The 18,272-nt window shown below is 44.9% G+C and overlaps 1 protein-coding gene across 1 annotated transcript in view; it reads right to left on the bottom strand.

Annotated features, from left to right (window-relative positions):
* Positions 1-18,272, bottom strand: part of tex2l (testis expressed 2, like) — a 91,094-nt gene that overhangs the window by 52,119 nt on the left and 20,703 nt on the right. The window contains exons 2-4 of the mRNA XM_041206922.1: positions 16,561-16,761; positions 4,066-4,411; positions 302-540 (exon numbers count right to left, since the gene is read on the bottom strand). Of these exons, the coding sequence (XP_041062856.1) occupies positions 302-540; positions 4,066-4,411; positions 16,561-16,761 (786 nt within the window). The remainder of the gene's footprint in view (positions 1-301; positions 541-4,065; positions 4,412-16,560; positions 16,762-18,272) is intronic.

An 18,272-nucleotide genomic window follows, 5' to 3' on the forward strand; every position in this document is an offset into this window, starting at 1 on the left:
GATTTTAAACTATCACTGCAAATGCTTGTTTTAATTTTCTTGATATAGAAATGAGTGACATTTATAATCAACATGCAGACTTGTTTTGTACAAAAGTCACTTGACAATAATTTGGCAGACCTTCTGACAAAGGCCATTGTGACAGGATCTGAAATATCACACTGGCACAGCAGTGAGGTGAAAAAGTGTTTCCCATTGTCTCTTGGCTTACAGAACTTAATGGGCCTGTTATTAATATGTTGATTGCTTAATATGTTGATTCTTCACAAGCCCATGTATCCAGTGGTTTAGTTTACCTTACCTGGTTTTTGGTGGGGCTGCTGGTGGTGCTATGTTCAGGGCTCAGCAAAGGGCTGGAGTTGTCAGAGACAGTGAACTTCGACATGTATGTGTTGTAATCCAGCTGAATCTTTTGCCTGATGTTACCAGCCAAGTCCTTGGTTTTAAAAAGAGAAGACAGGTCTTCTGAACTGTCTCTGCTGCTGCTGTTGCTGTAAACCAATCTCCCCAGTGGGCTGGAGCCAGGATTCTGTGTAAGATCTGTAAGATAAATTGGAAAGTTTAAGTGGACAAAAACAAAGGCCATGAGCTTCAAGTTGCTCAGTTTCCCAAGTTGCAGTCTTGTGGTGTCGTTTTAATTTTGGGTGTAAACCAGCTCTCCCGATACTCATTTTTACTGAAGTCAAAGGAACATTTTCTAAAGTCAAAATTGCCCAACTGGTGTGCATCAGGAGTGCCAGAAAGGAAGATCTTCCCTAGATTTACTGACTGCTTATAACCTCTTACCTTCCTTATGATAAATAAAATATTCAGAGCTACATTATCAACCAAGCAAAATATAATTGTACAAGGCATTGGAAACATTCTCCTCTAGTAATTATGACTAACTGCCCTCAAAAAATGTTAATTTTTAAGTCTTAAAGCAATGTCTTCTTGTTCCCTTTTTCCTCACAGTATTTACCTTGCTGCTTCAATTAGTCGCATTTTTGCACTAGGCCACAGACTGTTGGCATGGCTCCAAACACCAGCCCTTCTGCAGGGATTGTCCAATACATGGCTGCAACTTTAAACTTCAACAATATTTTTATCTCAGAGTATTTTACACTATAATATGATCAAAATGCATCAAATATTTAACTTTGAAGCAGTTTTAAGTACTGTAAATTCTAACATTCAATCTGCAGCTCTGTGCATGTTTGTCTATCTGCTAAACATAGAGGTGTGCTACGATCCCTGTAGAGTCTGATAACATTTAAAAAGAAATTTAAACTTCTAGTTAACAGCTGAATGAATGACGCATTAAGATTTCACATTTTAAAACTTCTACTGTAACAAAAGACTAAAAACTCTAATGACTAAACACTATTTTCTTTTTCGTAAGCAACTTATACTTTAAACTGCAGAGAGGAGTGTTCCCCTTTCACACTTATCACACATTGTACTCTCTACTGAATTACAGTCCTTAAAAGCGAACAGTTACTCCCAGCTTCCAACGGGTCCTCATTTTCCTGTTTCACCCAGTAGGTATCTTTAAGTGACTGCCTCCAGGTGCTTCCCTTAGTATTTGGAGAATTTCCTAAATCCAACCTAAAACCTATCCCAATGATTCCTCCCCTCAGGCCACACTGGAACAAACCTCCCGGAAATTTTAGATGGCTGTGGATGCATCTCTTCGACTAGAAACTGTCTCCCTTATAACCATTTTCCGTCTTCTAGCTGGGACTTGATTCCTAAAGGTATTCTTCCAGTAACAATACCTCTCTAAGGTTTTCAAAATCTTGCTCAATCTTCATGGTCCTATACCATTGATCAAAGAACATTTCTTTTTCCACAATTTCCACGAAAGCCTGATTCTGTTTCTTCCTTAAGTTTCTAAATTTTTATCTCTAAACTTATGGAACCATTTTGGATGCATTAAGCACAGCAGTCTTAACTGTATCATAGTCTGCAGATGATTCATCAGAAAGAGTCGAATAAACCTCCTATGCTTTTACTACCCAAACACTTTGTAATAAAATTGCCAAATTTCTTGTGGCCATTTTAACTTCACAGCAATTTTCTCAAATGAGATGAAATACACTTTAATTCCTTCCTCACTTAATTTAGACACTAGGCAAATGTTCCTTGCCAAATGAAAACCGGATTTAAACTTGACCCATTGTCAAATTTTCCTGCTGCAACATGTTCTTATAATCAAAGCCTTTCTCTGTCTAGTTCCAATTTTCCGCAATCCCTCTCTCTTTGCAATTCAAGGCTTTCCCTTTTTTTCATTTGCCATTCTAATTTAAGTTTTTGCATTTTCCTTTCTTTCTCAAACTCAGCTTTTTGCTTTTCTCGATCTCTTTCCAATTCTACTTGCTTCATTTGTAACCGAATCCTAGCCAACTCAACCTGTGTTTTGTCTGAATTACCATTTTCTTCCTCAAGGTTCAAATGTTGAGCCAATACCTCAACTATCTACATGTTCTTAGCACCTACTATTAACTCTATTTCCAACTTCTCTGCTATCGTCTTCAAGTTAACCTTTGTTAACTGTTGCAAGGTGCCCAAAGACAAGTACTTTCTTTCAACGGGAGCTTAAGCAATGGACACAGCCAATTTAACTTTTCAATAAACAGCAGAACTCGCTGTGAAATCTTGTTTGTTTAAACTCTGGCCAAACCCAGTGTACTTGTCTCAGCCTGTGGATTCAAAGTTCTGCAAGAGCCCCCAATTTGTTATGATCCCTGGAGAGACTAGTGATGTTTGAAAAGAAAGTTGAACTTGCAGTTAACCACGGAAAGAATGACATTGAATCATAGAATCATGGAATGGTTAGAGTACAGAAGGAGACTATTTGGCCAATCAAGTCCATGCTGGTTCTCTGCAAGAGCAATTTGGCTTGTCCCACTCACTGGCCATTTCCCTTTGTAAAAAGTTTTAAAACTTTTGCTGTAACAAATTACTAAAACACTATTCAGTAAACACCAGATTTGTAGACAGCTTATTCTTTAAATATAGAAAGGAACATTCCCCTTTTATACTTATCACACATTGCACTCTCCACAGAATTACAGTCCATATAGCAAATAGTCCACAGTTATTCCCAGATTCCAATGCGTTTGCATTTTCATGTTTTGCTGAGTATTAACTTTGAGTGACTGCCTCCTGATGCTTCCCTTAGATTTCGAGGAGTTTCTTAAATCTAATGCCAGTGCCTGTTCTGATGATTCTCACTCTCTGGCTACACCAGGACAAATCTCCTGGAATCCTTAGATGGCTGTGGGATGCATTTCTTCAACTGTCTCCCACTGGCATCTGGCTTTGCTAGTTTGCAAAGCCAAACAGTCTCTTACCTCTGCTGACCCCACAAAACTGCTGTCTGTCTGTGATATTCATTGATTTCTAGGGAAGCCTGTAACCTGATCTCAATTATGCTTCCTCAGCACTCTACCCCATGGGAACATGAAACACATTAACCTTTTTTCTTGGTAGAAATGCTGATGAGATATATTTGACCCCAGTTCGCTTTCATCTTAGAAGTAAATGCAAAATGTACAGCATAATTGTTTACAACCCAATACTTTCAACACCTTTCTGGGACTTTGGGAGACTCTGAGTCTATTCATTATGAATTCAGAGACTGCTGCCATTGTTTCCAACCATGAACACCTTATATCATCACCCCAATATCACAATATGGGCCTTCATTTAATCTTTAACTGCCCCAGGCCTGTTGTCAAGCAGACTTCAGAACAGGTAATATGATCTCTTCCATTTTACCTTAAATTAAATACACAGCTTCAAAGCATAACAATCTTATATACTTCATAATTTTAACAGGCCTGAGAGGTCTTTATGGTTGGGGCGAGCATCAAATTATGGGTGTGATTTATGCATTAATACAATTTACTGAACTTTATCATAATTATAATACTGGTTAAATTCAAATCTATGTGGCAGTCCCTCCAAGAACAATATATCCATCCTAAGGTGTTGTGCCCAGATTTTCATGGTTACTGCAGGTGTGGTCTGATCAAGAATTCCTGTTACTGCTCAGATCAGCATCAATACATGTTTTATTACCAGCTTTTCCTCCATCTCTGCTGAGGTTCTGTGTGTCCTCTGACTGCATTCTGGAAGCCAGCAGGAAATATCTAAACCATTCTTCTTTTTCCCTTCCTGTTCTTCCAAAAAGAAAGAGTGCATTTTCCCCACCTTCCACAGGATGTTTGAGGAGGACCTCTGGTGTCGGGGCTTGTTTTGTGATTTCTGACCTCTCCCTTTGCTCTTCAGTGTCCATGTCTGTCTTCAACTCTCTGTCTCCCAAGTATTTGAACTTGTGGGTTGCAGTCTCTCTGAGGAAAATACAGATGGGATACTTCTTATTCCACATCCTTTTCTTTGCTAGGCCTGGTGGGACAAGAAAAACCTGCAGAAAAAGATAAGTTTTAAAAATGCGCAAGCACATACAAAAGACCATTTAGTTCATCGAGCCCATTCCTCTGCCACCATCATTCACTCTACTCAAATCGTTTCATTTCCTGAAGAAACGTTTGGCAAACTCTCTCTCTCCAACCTTCAAGATAAATGAAACAAAACTTCAGAATCATGCCAATTATTTCAGTGCTCTCATCTTACATAGAATTCAAAGCACAGAAACAAGCCAGCTGGCCCAACTTGTCCATGGCCATGTTAATGCTTCAAATGAGCCCCCTCCCTGCTTCATCTCATCTTATCTTCTATTCCTTTGTCCCTCATGTACTTATCTCATTTTTCTTTAAAGGCATCAATTCTATTCTACATGATAATTGTTCCCCATTTCTATTGGATGTTTCCTCATGGCTCTCAGTTCTTCCTAAGCATATATTCAGCCAGCCCTTTGTTACAGGGGTTGATCTACATGGCACTACCTGCTTTTATTGGGAGTGGGCAGCTGTCTTTCCTAGCTTTACTTGAGGTGAATAATATCCATGCTCATGTCCTGTAAGTTGCTTTTACATTGTGCTTAATGTTGTATTTTAAAAAATTTTTAAAACTTCATTCACAGGATGTGGGCTTTGCTGGCTAGGCCAGCATTTATTGCCCATCCCTAGTTGCCCTTTAGAAGGTGGTGGTGAGCTGCCTTCTTGAGCCGCTGCAGTCCTTGTGGTGTAGGTACACCCACAGTGCAGCTAGGAAGAGAGTTCCAGAATATAGACCCAGCCACAGTGAAGGAACGGCGATATATTCCCAAGTCAGGATGGTGAGTGACGTGGACGGGAATTTCCAGGTGACGGTGTTCCCATGTGTCTGCTGCCCTTGTCCTTCTAGTTATTGTGCCAGTTTTCTGTTTATTCGTTAATGAGATTTGGTCGTCACTGGCTACACCAGCATTTATTTCCCATCCCTAATTGCCCTTAGGAAGGTAATGGTGAGTTGCCTTCTTGAACTGCAGGGCCCCATGTGGTGTAGGTATACCCATTGTGCATTAGGAAGGGAGTTCCAGGATTTTGACCCAGTGATATTGAAGGAATGATGATATAGTTCCAAGTCAGGATGGTGAGTGGTTTGAAGGGAAACTTGCATGTGGTGGTGTTCCCATGTATCTGCTGCTCTTGTCCTTCTAGATGGTAGAGGTCATAGGTTTGGAATTTGCTGTCTAAGGAACCTTGGTGAGTTCCTGCAGTGCATCTTGTAGATCGTACACACTGCTGCAACTGTGCATTGGTGGTGAAGGGAGTGAATGAAGGTGGTGGATGGAGTGCCAATCAATTGGGCTGCTTTGTCCTGGATGGTGTTGAGCTTCTGGAGTGTTGTTGGAGCTGCACATAGCCAGCTCGTCAATCACAGTTCACACATTGTCAGTGGCAGCAAACTAAACTTATCACATTCTCTAAGGAATGTATCCTTGCAGGAAGTGGGCAGGACAAGGCACAATTTCTGATTTAGATGATTGAAAGCTGTTCAAAGTTTGAGAAGATTCCTGGAATAGGCACTGAACTGACTGGTGTAACTTTAATGTGTCTGAGGCTGATGCGGAAGTGCTTCTGTTCCAAATTAAAGAGCAGCAGGGATGCAATAGCTGTGGTACCAACCTTCACACTCAGCAGCACAGACTGTGGGGAAGGAGTTGACTGGGCTGGCAGTGGAACATCCAGAACTCCAAGGATCCCATTGCAGTGCCAAAAGAAGCTTGATAGCATCACCAGGTCAGCAAAGGTAAGAGTTTTTTCACATGAACAGCAGGACAGTTAACTGAACTATAGACAAACAAGTGCATATTCCCTAGAACAATAGCTATGTAGTGTCCTTTGGGGTTTCACACAGAACCATGTTCCTTGTCCTAGAAGCAATACTACATGACATTAATCATGTCATGTGTCTTGCACGCGTAATGCACACGGGGACGTTGAAGCTTCCAATCCTCGGTCCTTGCTCCTTTATGTCTAACATTGCTATCATCCATTCATTGAATCCTAAGTGACTGTGACAGCAGGGGGCTGCAGACTAATTAATGATATGAATTCTTCCAGAACGCTCACGATGCCAGTAAATGCCAGACCACTAGGGGAGGACATGCAAAAGTCCAATGTTTGACACAACATGAAGAGACTAAGACAAAAAAATTAACAACACTTCTAGCCTGGCAGCTGGTATGGGAGATTTGCAAGTTATCTGCCTTCAGTAGGTTTGTGAGAACATATACCTTTTCTTACTTAATTTTTCTATGAATTCACCACATTCCACTTAAACCATCCACCAAATTGCTGATGCTGCCGGAGGCCAACCAGTTTAACTGTTTCTCCAGGACACTATTCAGTTGAAGGCTGCAGAACTAGACTCTGGAGTCCCCCCTGCCTCTATGAGTACTGATGAGACACACTGACCCTCTGGGAGTACTGATGAGACACACTGACCCTCTATGAGTACTGATGGCACGCACTGCCGCTCTGGGAGTACTGATGACATACACTGCCCCTCTGGGAGTACTGATGATACACACTGCCCCTCTGGGAGTATTGATGACACACACTGCCCTTCTGGGAGTACTGATGACACACACTGCCCCTCTGGGAGTACTGATGACACACACTGCCCCTCTGAGAGTACAAATCTCACACACTGCACCTCTGGGAGTATTAATGATACACACTGTCCCTCTGGGAGTACTGATGGCACAAACCGCCCCTCTGGAAGTACTGATAACACACACTGCCCCTCTGGGAGTACTGATCACATACACTGCCCCTCTGGGAGTACTGATGACACACACTGCCCCTCTGAGAGTACTGATGACACACACTGACCCTCTGGGAGTACTGATGGCACACACTGCCCCTCTGGGAGTACTGATGACACACATTGTCCCTCTGAGAGTATTGATGGCACACACTGCCCCTCTGGGAGTACTGATCACATACACTGCCCCTCTGGGAGTACTGATGACACACACTGCCCCTCTGAGAGTACAAATCTCACACACTGCCCCTCTGGGAGTATTAATGATACACACTGTCCCTCTGGGAGTACTGATGGCACAAACCGCCCCTCTGGAAGTACTGATAACACACACTGCCCCTCTGGGAGTACTGATCACATACACTGCCCCTCTGGGAGTACTGATGACACACACTGCCCCTCTGAGAGTACTGATGACACACACTGACCCTCTGGGAGTACTGATGACACACACTGCCCTTCTGGGAGTACTGATGGCACACACTGCCCCTCTGGGAGTACTGATGGCACACACTGCCCCTCTGGGAGTACTGATGACACATACTGCCCCTCTGGGAGTACTGATGACATACACTGCCCTCTGGGAGTACTGATGACATACACTGCCCCTCTGGGAGTACTGATGGCACACACTGCCCTCTGGGGGTACTGATGACACACACTGCCCCTCTGGGGGTACTGATGACATACACTGCCCCTCTGGGAGTACTGATGGCACACACTGCCCCTCTGGAAGTACTGATGACACACAATGACCCTCTGGGAGTACTGATGACACACTCTGCCCTTCTGGGAGTACTGATGGCACACACTGCCCTTCTGGGGGTACTGATGAAATACACTGCCCCTCTGGGAGTACTGATGACACACACTGCCCCTCTGGGAGTACTGATGGCACACACTGCCCCTCTGGGAGTACTGATGGCACACACTGCCCCTCTGGGAATACTGATGACATACACTGCCCCTCTGGGAGTAATGATGACACACACTGCCCCTTTGGGAGTACTGGTGACACACACTGCTCCTCTGGGAGTACTGATGACACACACTGCCCCTTTGGGAGTACTGGTGACACACACTGCCCCTCTGGGAGTACTGATGACACACACTGTCCCTCTGGGAGTACTGATGGTACACACTGCTCCTCCGGGAGTACTGATGACACACACTGCCCCTTTATGAGTACTGATTACACATACTGCCCCTTTGGGAGTACTGATGATACACACTGACCCTCTGGGAGTACTGATGACACACATTGTCCCTCTGAGAGTATTGATGGCACACACTGACCCTCTGGGAGTACTGATCACATACACTGCCCCTCTGGGAGTACTGATGACACACATTGCCCCTCTGAGAGTATTGATGGCACACACTGCCCCTCTGGAAGTACTGATAACACACACTGCTCCTCTGGGACTACTGATGACACACACTGACCCTTTGGGAGTACTGATGGCACACACCGCCCCTCTGGGAGTACTGATGACACACACTGCCCCTCTGTGAGTACTGATGACACACACTGACCCTCTGGGAGTACTGATGACACACACTGACCCTCTGGGAGTACTGATCACATACACTGCCCCTTTGGGAGTGACACACACTGCCCCTCTGAGAGTACAAATCTCACACACTGCCCCTCTGGGAGTATTGATGATACACACTGCCCCTCTGGAAGTACTGATAACACACACTGCCCTTCTGGGAGTACTGATCACATACACTGCCCCTCTGGGAGTACTGATGACACACACTGCCCCTCTGAGAGTACTGATGACACACACTGCTCCTCTGGGAGTACTGATGACACACACTGCCCCTCTGGGAGTACTGATGGCACACACTGCCCCTCTGGGAGTACTGATGGCACACACTGCCCCTCTGGGAGTACTGATGACACACACTGCCCCTCTGGGAGTACTGATGACATACACTGCCCTCTGGGAGTACTGATGACATACACTGCCCCTCTGGGAGTACTGATGGCACACACTGCCCCTCTGGGGGTACTGATGACACACACTGCCCCTCTGGGGGTACTGATGACATACACTGCCCTCTGGGAGTACTGATGACACACACTGCCCCTCTGGGAGTACTGATGACATACACTGCCCTCTGGGAGTACTGATGACACACTCTGCCCTTCTGGGAGTACTGATGGCACACACTGCCCCTCTGGGGGTACTGATGACATACACTGCCCCTCTGGGAGTACTGATGACATACACTGCCCCTCTGAGTGTACAGATGACACACACTGCCCCTCTGGGAGTACTGATGACACACACTGCCCCTCTGGGAGTACTGCTGGCACACACTGCCCCTCTGAGTGTACAGATGACACACACTGCCCCTCTGGGAGTACTGATGGCACACACTGCCCCTCTGAGTGTACAGATGACACACACTGCCCCTCTGGGAGTACTGCTGGCACACACCGCCCCTCTGAGTGTACAGATGACATACACTGCCCCTCTGGGAGTACAGATGACACACACTGCCCTTCTGGGAGTACTGATGGCACACACTGCCCCTCTGGGAGTACTGATGGCACACACTGCCCCTCTGAGAGTACTGATGACACACACTGCCCCTCTGGGAGTACTGATGGCACACACTGCCCCTCTGGGAGTACTGATGGCACACACTGCCCCTCTGGGAGTACTGATGACACACACTGCCCCTCTGGGAGTATTGACTGCACACACTGCCCCTCTGAGAGTACTGATGACACACACTGCCCCTCTGGGAGTATTGACGGCACACACTGCCCCTCTGGGAGTACTGATGACACACACTGCCCCTTTGGGAGTACTGATGATACACACTGCCCCTCTGGGAGTACTGATGCCATTATTCTCTCAACAACCCAGTGCCACTTGCTCAAGGGGGGGGGGGGGGGGGGGGGGGTGTGGTCCGGATAGTGTAAAATGTGGAACTGACCCACAGAGTGAGGCACAAAACACAAGGATATTAAAAGAGGCACATGTAGACATGGAGCCTAATGTGGCTGGATAGGGTTGTACAGCATATCAGCACCTGGTACAGAACAATTGGATGATGATCTCAGGGGTCCCACAATGAAGGGAAGGAAGTGAGCCAAGCATCAGACACATCCACAGATTCTCTGCAGCCTCTCCCAACATGCGCAACAAATGGTTGGGACAATGGTGGACTCTTCACTAAACTGCTGTGTGCCAAGATCCAACAGGTTTCAAAACCATGCACAGAATTAAGGACTTGGGAGATCTTTTCACCTTTGAGGCCAGTAAGCATAACGGTTCATAGCAAAAAGGAAAAAGAAAAATTACATTTGGATAGTGCCTCTCATGGCCTCAGGATGTCCCAAAGCACTTTATAACCAGTGAAGTACTTTTGAAGTGTACTCACGGTTGCAATACAGGAAACCATGGTCTAAATCCAATGCCCACTCCATTGCTCTGGCAAATTCACCAAACCCATTAGTAATGGGAAATGTGCTTTCTGAACCATTGCATTGTGCATTGTTCTGGTCTTCATGTTATAAAAAGGATATAGAGGCAGGATGTAGATGTTACAACTGTCAAGAAAGATTGAATAGGCTTGGGCTCTTTTCTCTGGCTAAGGGGCCACCTGATAGAAATGAAAGGGCTATGAAAGAGCTTGATAAGGTAGACATAAAGAAGTTCCCATTGTCCTAACCACTTGTGGGAGAGTCCAAAACTAGGGACCATAAATACAAGATGACCACTGATGAATCCAAAAGGGAATTCAGGAGAAACCTATTTACCCAGAGTGTGATTAGAATGTAAAACTTGTAAAGACAAGGGGTGGAATTTTATGTCATGGTGTGGGCGGGGCTGTAAAATGTAGCAAGCCATTCAAACGAGTCTGGGAAGAGAGTCCTGCAGTCAGCATTGCAGTGAAGCAGTTTTGGAAGAGTGTTCTGCAGTCAGTTCTTGTTGAAAATAATAAGAGTGACATCACAAGACAGCGCAAGAGAGCAGCAGAGAGATCAGAACCAGCACGAGTGGGGGAAGCTTCAAAAAGTCAGCACACAAAGGTGAGAGCTGATTGGTGAGCAGTGGGTAAGTGTTTATCTCCAGTTTTTTCTCCAGTTTAAAATAGATTAAGCAAAGGAAAGGTAAGAGTTCTAGTTTTTATTCAAAGTACATAAATAATTAATTTTTTTTTACTGTATTAAACTTAAAGTAAGGGTTTTTTTCAACTAGAGGCATGGCAGGACAGCTCAGTCCCGTGTTATGTACTGCCTGCAACATGTGGGAAGTCCTAGACGCTCCTTGCACTCTGACTGACCATGTGTGCAGGAAGTGCCACCAGCTGCAGCTATTTGAGCTCCGAGTTTCGGAGCTTGAGCGGCAGCTGGAGGTGCTGAGGCGCATCCGCGAGGCTGAGAGTTTCATGGATAGCACGTTTTTAGATGTGGTCACCCCACAGCTTACGGAAGTGCAGACAGAGAGGGAATGGGTGACCATCATTCAGAAGAAAGGTGTCAGGCTGGTAATCAGGAAATCCCCAAGGTGCATCTCACTTGAGAACCATTTTTCTATGTTGGAAAATGGTGAGAGTGACAGTTCCTCTGGGGAGTGCAGCCACGCTCATGGCACAGTGAGTGGCTCACGGGGGGAGGAAAAAGAGGGGAAGAGCAATAGTGGTAGGAGACATTATAGTAAGGGGAACAGACAGGCATTTCTGTAGCCGTAAACGTGACTCCAGGATGGTATGCTGTCTCCCTGGTGCCAGGGTCAAGGATGTCACTGAACAGCTGCAGGGCATTCTAAAGGGGGAGGGCAACCAGACAGAGATAGTGGTACATATTGATACCAACGTCATAGGTAGAAAGAGGGATGAGGTCCTGCAAGCAGAATTTAGGGAGCTAGGAAGCAGATTAAAAAACAGGATCTCAAAGGTAGTAATCTCTGGATTACTTCCGGTGCCACGCGCTAGTAAGTATAGAAATAGGAGGTTAGCCCAGGTGAATGTGTGGCTGGAGAGATGGTGCAGGAGGGAGTGCTTTAGATTTCTGAGACATTGGGACCATTTCTGGGGGTGGTGGGTTGCAAGGCACTGTACAAGGTGAACGGGTTGCACCTGAACTGGAATGGGACCTAACATCATTGTGTGGAGGTTTGCTAGTGCTGTTGTGGAGGGTTTAAACGAACTTGGCAGGGCATGGGATCCTGAGAGGAGGTTCAGCAGGGGGAGATACGCAGCCATAATTAGAAGTAAGTGTAGAAGACATAGAAATTATAGGCCAGTTAAGGCACAAGGGAGTTTGGTAAGGTTAGATGGTATTTATTTTAATGCAGGAAATCTGATGAATAAGGCAGATGAGTTGAGGGCACAAATTAACATATGGAAGTGTGATGCCATTGCTGTCACAGAGACATGGTTGAGAGATGGGCAGGATCGGCAGCTCAATATTCCAGAATATAGGGTCTTCAGGCGAGACAGGGAAGGAGGTAAATGAAGAGGGGGTATCGCAATATTGATCAAGGAATCAATTACAGTAGTAAGGAGAGATGACATCTTAGAAGGCTCCTCAAATGAAGCCATATGAGTAGAACTGAAAAACAAAAAAGGAGCAATCACATTGCTGGGCGTGTACTATAGGCCCCCAAACAGTCAGAGAGAAATAGAAGAGCAGATATGTAGGCAAATTTCAGAGAAGTGTAAAAATAATAGGGTAGTAATTGTGGGGGATTTCAACTTCCTCAACATTAACTAGGTTAGTCATAATGTGATAGGCTTAGAGGGAGCGCAATTCTTAAAATGCATCCAGGAGAGCTTTTTAAGCCAGAACGTAGCAGTTCCCACAAGAGAGGGGGCAGTCCTAGACTTAATATTAGGGAATGAAGCTGGGCAAGTGGCAGAGGTATCAGTGGGAGAACATTTTGCAGATAGTGATCATAACTCTGTCAAATTCAAGGTTGTTATGGAAAAGGACAAGGGTAGGCCAGAAATCAGAGTTCTAAATTAGGGGAAGGCCGATTTTAATAAGATCAGATATGATTTGGCCAGAGTCGTCTGGATTTAGGTAAATCTGCGTCAGAGCAGTGAGACTCATTCAAAAAGGAATTAGGGAGAGTACAGGGCCAACATATTCCAGTAAAGATAAAGGATGGGACCAACAAATCCAGGAAACCTTGGATGTTGAGGGATATACAGGATTGGATAAAGAGAAAAAGGGAGGCTTATGGCAGATACTTGAGGGGTCAAAACAGCAGAAACCCGAGAGGAATATAGAATGTGTAGGGGAGAACTTAGAAAGGAAATTAGGAGAGCAAAAAGGGGACATGAGAAAACATTGACAGGTAAAATAAAGGAAAATCCAAAGTTATTTTATAAGTACATTAAGAGTAAGAGGGTAACTAGGGAAAGGGTAGGGTCCATTAAGGACCATAGTGGCAATTTGTTTGTGAAGCTAGAAGACGCAGGTAGGGTTCTAAATAAATATTTTGTGTTGGTGTTCACAAGTGAAAGGGATGACATGAGTATGGAAATCAGGCAGAAGGACTGTGATGTAATTAAATAAATTAGCATAGAAAGGAGGAGGTTCTAAGCGGTTTGGCAGGCTTAAAAGTATATAACTCTCCAGGCCTGGATGAAATGTATCCCAGGCTGTTGAGTGAGGCAAGGGAGAAGATAGCAGGGACACTGGCAATAATTTTCAATACCTCTATGGCCACAGGAGAGGTGCCAGAGAACTGGAGGACAGCCAATGTGGTACCGTTATTCAAGAAGGGAGCAAGGGATAAATCAGTGAACTACAGGCCAGTCAGTCTAACCTCAGTGGCAGGGAAACTATTGGAAGCAATTCTGAGGGACAGAATTAATCTACACTTGGAGAGGCAGGGATTAATCAAGGACAGTCAGCATGCTTTTGTTAAGGGGAGGTCATGTGTGACCAATTTGGTTGAATTTTTCAAAGAGGTGACCAGGTGTGTAGGTGAGGGCAATGCATTTGACATAGTCTACTTGGACTTCAGCGAGGCTTTTGATAAGGTCCCACATGGGAGGCTGATAATGAAGGTAAGAGCCCATGGGATCCAAGGCAATTTGGCAAATTAGATCCAGAATTGGCTGCATGGCAGGAAGCAGAAGGTGATGGTTGAGGGGTGTTTTTTTGACTGGATGCCTGTGTCCAGTGGGGTTCCACAGGGATTGGTGTTGGGTCCCTTGCTGTTTGTATATATAAACAATTTAGACTTGAATGTAGGAAGGTTGATCAGTAAATTGGTGGGGTGGCAAATACTGAGAAGGATAGCCTTAAATTATGGGAGGATATAGATGGGCTAGTCAGATGGGCTGATCAGTGGCAAATAGAGATTAATCTAGATAACTGTGAGGTGATGCACTTGGGCAGAACAAACAAGGCACGGGAATACACGATGAATGGCAGGACCCTGGGAAGTGCCGAGGATTAGAGGGACCTTGATGTGCATGTTCATCGATTCCTTAAGGAAGCGGGAGATGTAGATAAGGTGGTTGAGAAGGCATATGGGATACTTGCCTTTATTAGCCAAGGCATAGAATATAAGAGCAGGGAGGGTATGCTGGATCTGTATAAAATGCTTGTTAGGCCACAGCTAGAGTATTGTGTCCAGTTCTGGAATCTGCATTATAGGAAGGATGTGATTGCACTAGAGAGAGTGCAGAGGAGATTTACCAGGATGTTACCTGGGCTGGAGAGTTTTAGTTATGAGGAGAGATTGGATAGACTGGAGTTATTTTCCCTGGAGCAGAGGAGATTGAGGGGGGAAATGGTTGAGGTGTATAAAATTATGAGGGGCATAGATAGAGTAGACAGGAAGGAACTTTTCACCATGGTGAAGGGATCAATAACCAGGGGTCATAGATTTAAGGTAAGGGGCAGGAGATTTAGAGGAGGTGTGAGGAAGAACCTTTTCACCCAGAGGGTGGTGGGAATCTGGAATTCACTGCTTGAAAGTGTCGTAAAGACAGAAACCCTTATAAGGTTTAAAAAGTATTTGGATGTGCACTTATGAAGCCATGGAATACAAGGCTATGGGCCTCGTGCTGGAAAATGGGATTAGAATAGTTCGGTACTTGCTTGACCGGTGCAGACTTGATGGGCCGAAGAGCTTTTCCTGTGCTGTAGACCTCTATGTCTCTATGAAGCAAAAATTCATCAACTTCAGCAGGAATGGAAAATCCCGCTAACGGGAGGGGCTGTAAAATTCCGCCCAAAGGAGCAGTTGAAGCAAATAGCATAGATTCATTTCAGCAGAAGCTAGATAAAATGGCCACAGTAAAGTAGGAGGCCATTTTACCTGTCGTATCCATGCCAACTCCCTGCAAGTTGCAGCTCACCTAGTCCTACTCCCTCACTTTCTCCCCCAGCCCTGAAACTTTTTCTCTTCCTTGCGGTACATGGTCTGCAGTCTTACCACCCTTGGGGTAAAGGTATTTTTCCTGAATTTATTCGTGATTACCTCCTCTTCATAGCCTCTAGTAATCATTCCCCTCACAAATGAAACTATGTTCTCCATGATTACCCCATCATACTCTTTGAAAGAACTGTCCAAGTCGTCCCACTCCAGTACTCTCACTCCACACTCCATAGCTCAGAAGCAGTTCCTTTTCAGGCGTGCATCCAACAGCCTTTGAAAGTTACTGTTGAATCTGCTTCTACCACCCTTTCAAGCACTGCAATCAAGATCATCAGAACTCACTGCAGATATTTACCTTTGACATTTGACACTGAGCCACATAGGAAACATTCGGACAGATGACCAAAAGCTTGGTCAGAGAAGTAGGTTTAAAGGAGCATCTTAAAGAATAAGGACGAGGTGGAAATGTGCCGAGGTTCAGGGAGGTAAATGCATGAGGGATAAAGGGGAAAAAGTTTTGCCAATAGGGTTAGCAGGAGAGGCGTGGGAGGCAGTTCATGTGGACCACAAACAGTGGCATGGAGCAGTTTGGTTGAGCAACCTGTTTCTGTGATGCATATTCAATGTAACAATTCCAATTCCATCTTCTATAAATGCAAGTCATAATGTATTTTGTGTTCTTCAACAAGTGCTGAAGATAGGCTGCAAGAAAAGAATCTGATATGCACCAGGCTTTTAGGGATATGGAGACTCTCATTTTAATGGGATGAGATCAAGGAAACAAAAACAGAAAATGCTGGAAAAACTCAGCAGGTCTAACAGCATCTGTGGAGAGAAAAAAAACCTCTTTTTTTCTCCACAGATGCTGTCAGATCTGCTGAGTTTTCCCAGCATTTTCTGTTTTTGTTTCAGATTTCCAGCATCTGCAGCATTTTGCTTTTATCTGAGATCAAGGAATGTTCAGAGCTTTCCACTGAATGTTCTCACCCACCTTGCTGTCAGCTAGGTCACAGGATCGATGGCTGATGAATACCACATCATGTCTGCCTTCATCAAAGGTTGCACGCCGGGAGATGTTGCTCCGTGGGTATGAGAGTTTCAGTGCAGTACCCTCTAGTGTTACATAGACTGAAAAGGTCAGTGATGGATGGTAGGTCTCAGGGTCATAGTTATAGATTTCATTCATCCAGCCCTGTAATACAGAAGAAAGATGGGAAAATGTAACACCATTCTCGCCTGTTATTGTAGCAGACAAAACCCATACATAGTGTGAAATCTGCAAGAAGTTGTCCATCCCTATGCTGCACAAAGTTGGCTCCTGAGCTAGATAGAAACTAGAAGCAGGAGTAGGCTATTCGGCCCTTCGAGCCTGCTGTGCCATTCATTATGATCATGGCTGATCATCCAACTCAATAGCCTGCTCCCGCTTTCTCCCCATACCTTTTGATCTCTTTCGCCCCAAGAGCTATATCTAACTCCTTCTTGAAAACATACAATGTTTTGGCCTCAACTGCTTTCTGTGGTAGTGAATTCCACAGGCCCACTACTCTCTGGGTGAAGAAATTACTCTTCATCTCAGATGAAGCAAGGCAACTCTTTATAGGTATATGTGGCCCATAGGCATAATCAAATCAATTCCTATGTTTTGTCTGTAAGATACACTTTTACTGAACTGAAGGTTCATATGCAGTTTTTTGGGTCCAGGTGAGTAAAACTGATATTGCGGCATTAAGTTATCCTGACTGAAACCTGTAGGATTGACATCACTCAGATTTGTGTCATAGTATTGTAGGGCTGTACGTGGATCAGAGTGCTTTACTAATGGTATTAACGCAAATGTAGGCAAGAAGAATTCAATGCGGCAATATTTCGGTTTGATATTTGCTAAGGTGTTCATAAGGAAGCTGCACAGGTGATGGAGGCAGCAACTTTTAGTTTCTGCTTCTCTGAATTCATAACAGAACATGTTTGTGTTTAAATATAACACAATGATTATTAACTAAAGAGATGGGCAGAATGTAATGATCAGAACATTGTTGCAATAATATGATTAATATACTGAACATTGGCAATGTGAGCTGACACTTTCTGGTGTCAGCTTTAGCTCAGCAGCAGAGTGCTTGCCTTTGAGCCAGATGGTTTGGTGCTCATGATCCCATTCCAAAGATACAAGTGGGAATTTTAAATCCAAAAAACAGGGAAGTTGGGTGGGTGGGAGAAAAAAATGTGAATCCTGACTCCAACTTGCTTACTTCTGATTTTAACAGAGGCAAGATGGGAAGCCTGCCAGCTAAACCGAGATGAGGGGTTACTGGATCAGGAAATGAGCCTACCTGCTGGATCCCATGAGCCTGTCCAGCCAACCCCTACATGACTGGACATCTTCCCCTGAGGCCTCTGATCACCCCAAGACTCTGTGCTCCCACTGAGGTGATCAGACTCTCCTGGGGCCCCTAGATCACCACCACACCCCAGGATTGAATCGCTGTCACAGCATCAACAACTCCTACCTCCCTGCCCCCCACCCTCAATGAGGTGCCCCACTCAATCCTGGGGCCTCCTCTACATTGCTCCCCACCTGACTGGAAGTCAAACCTGTCAATCAGGCTGGCTTCGGGGTGGAGAACCTGTCAGTGATGTCACACGCATGCTGGGGAATCTCAGCTTTGCACTTCCTTGTGATCTATCAGACTTCTGCTCCCT

The sequence above is a fragment of the Carcharodon carcharias genome, chromosome 15 (assembly GCF_017639515.1).
Source record: "Carcharodon carcharias isolate sCarCar2 chromosome 15, sCarCar2.pri, whole genome shotgun sequence".
NCBI classification, from domain to species: domain Eukaryota; kingdom Metazoa; phylum Chordata; class Chondrichthyes; order Lamniformes; family Lamnidae; genus Carcharodon; species Carcharodon carcharias.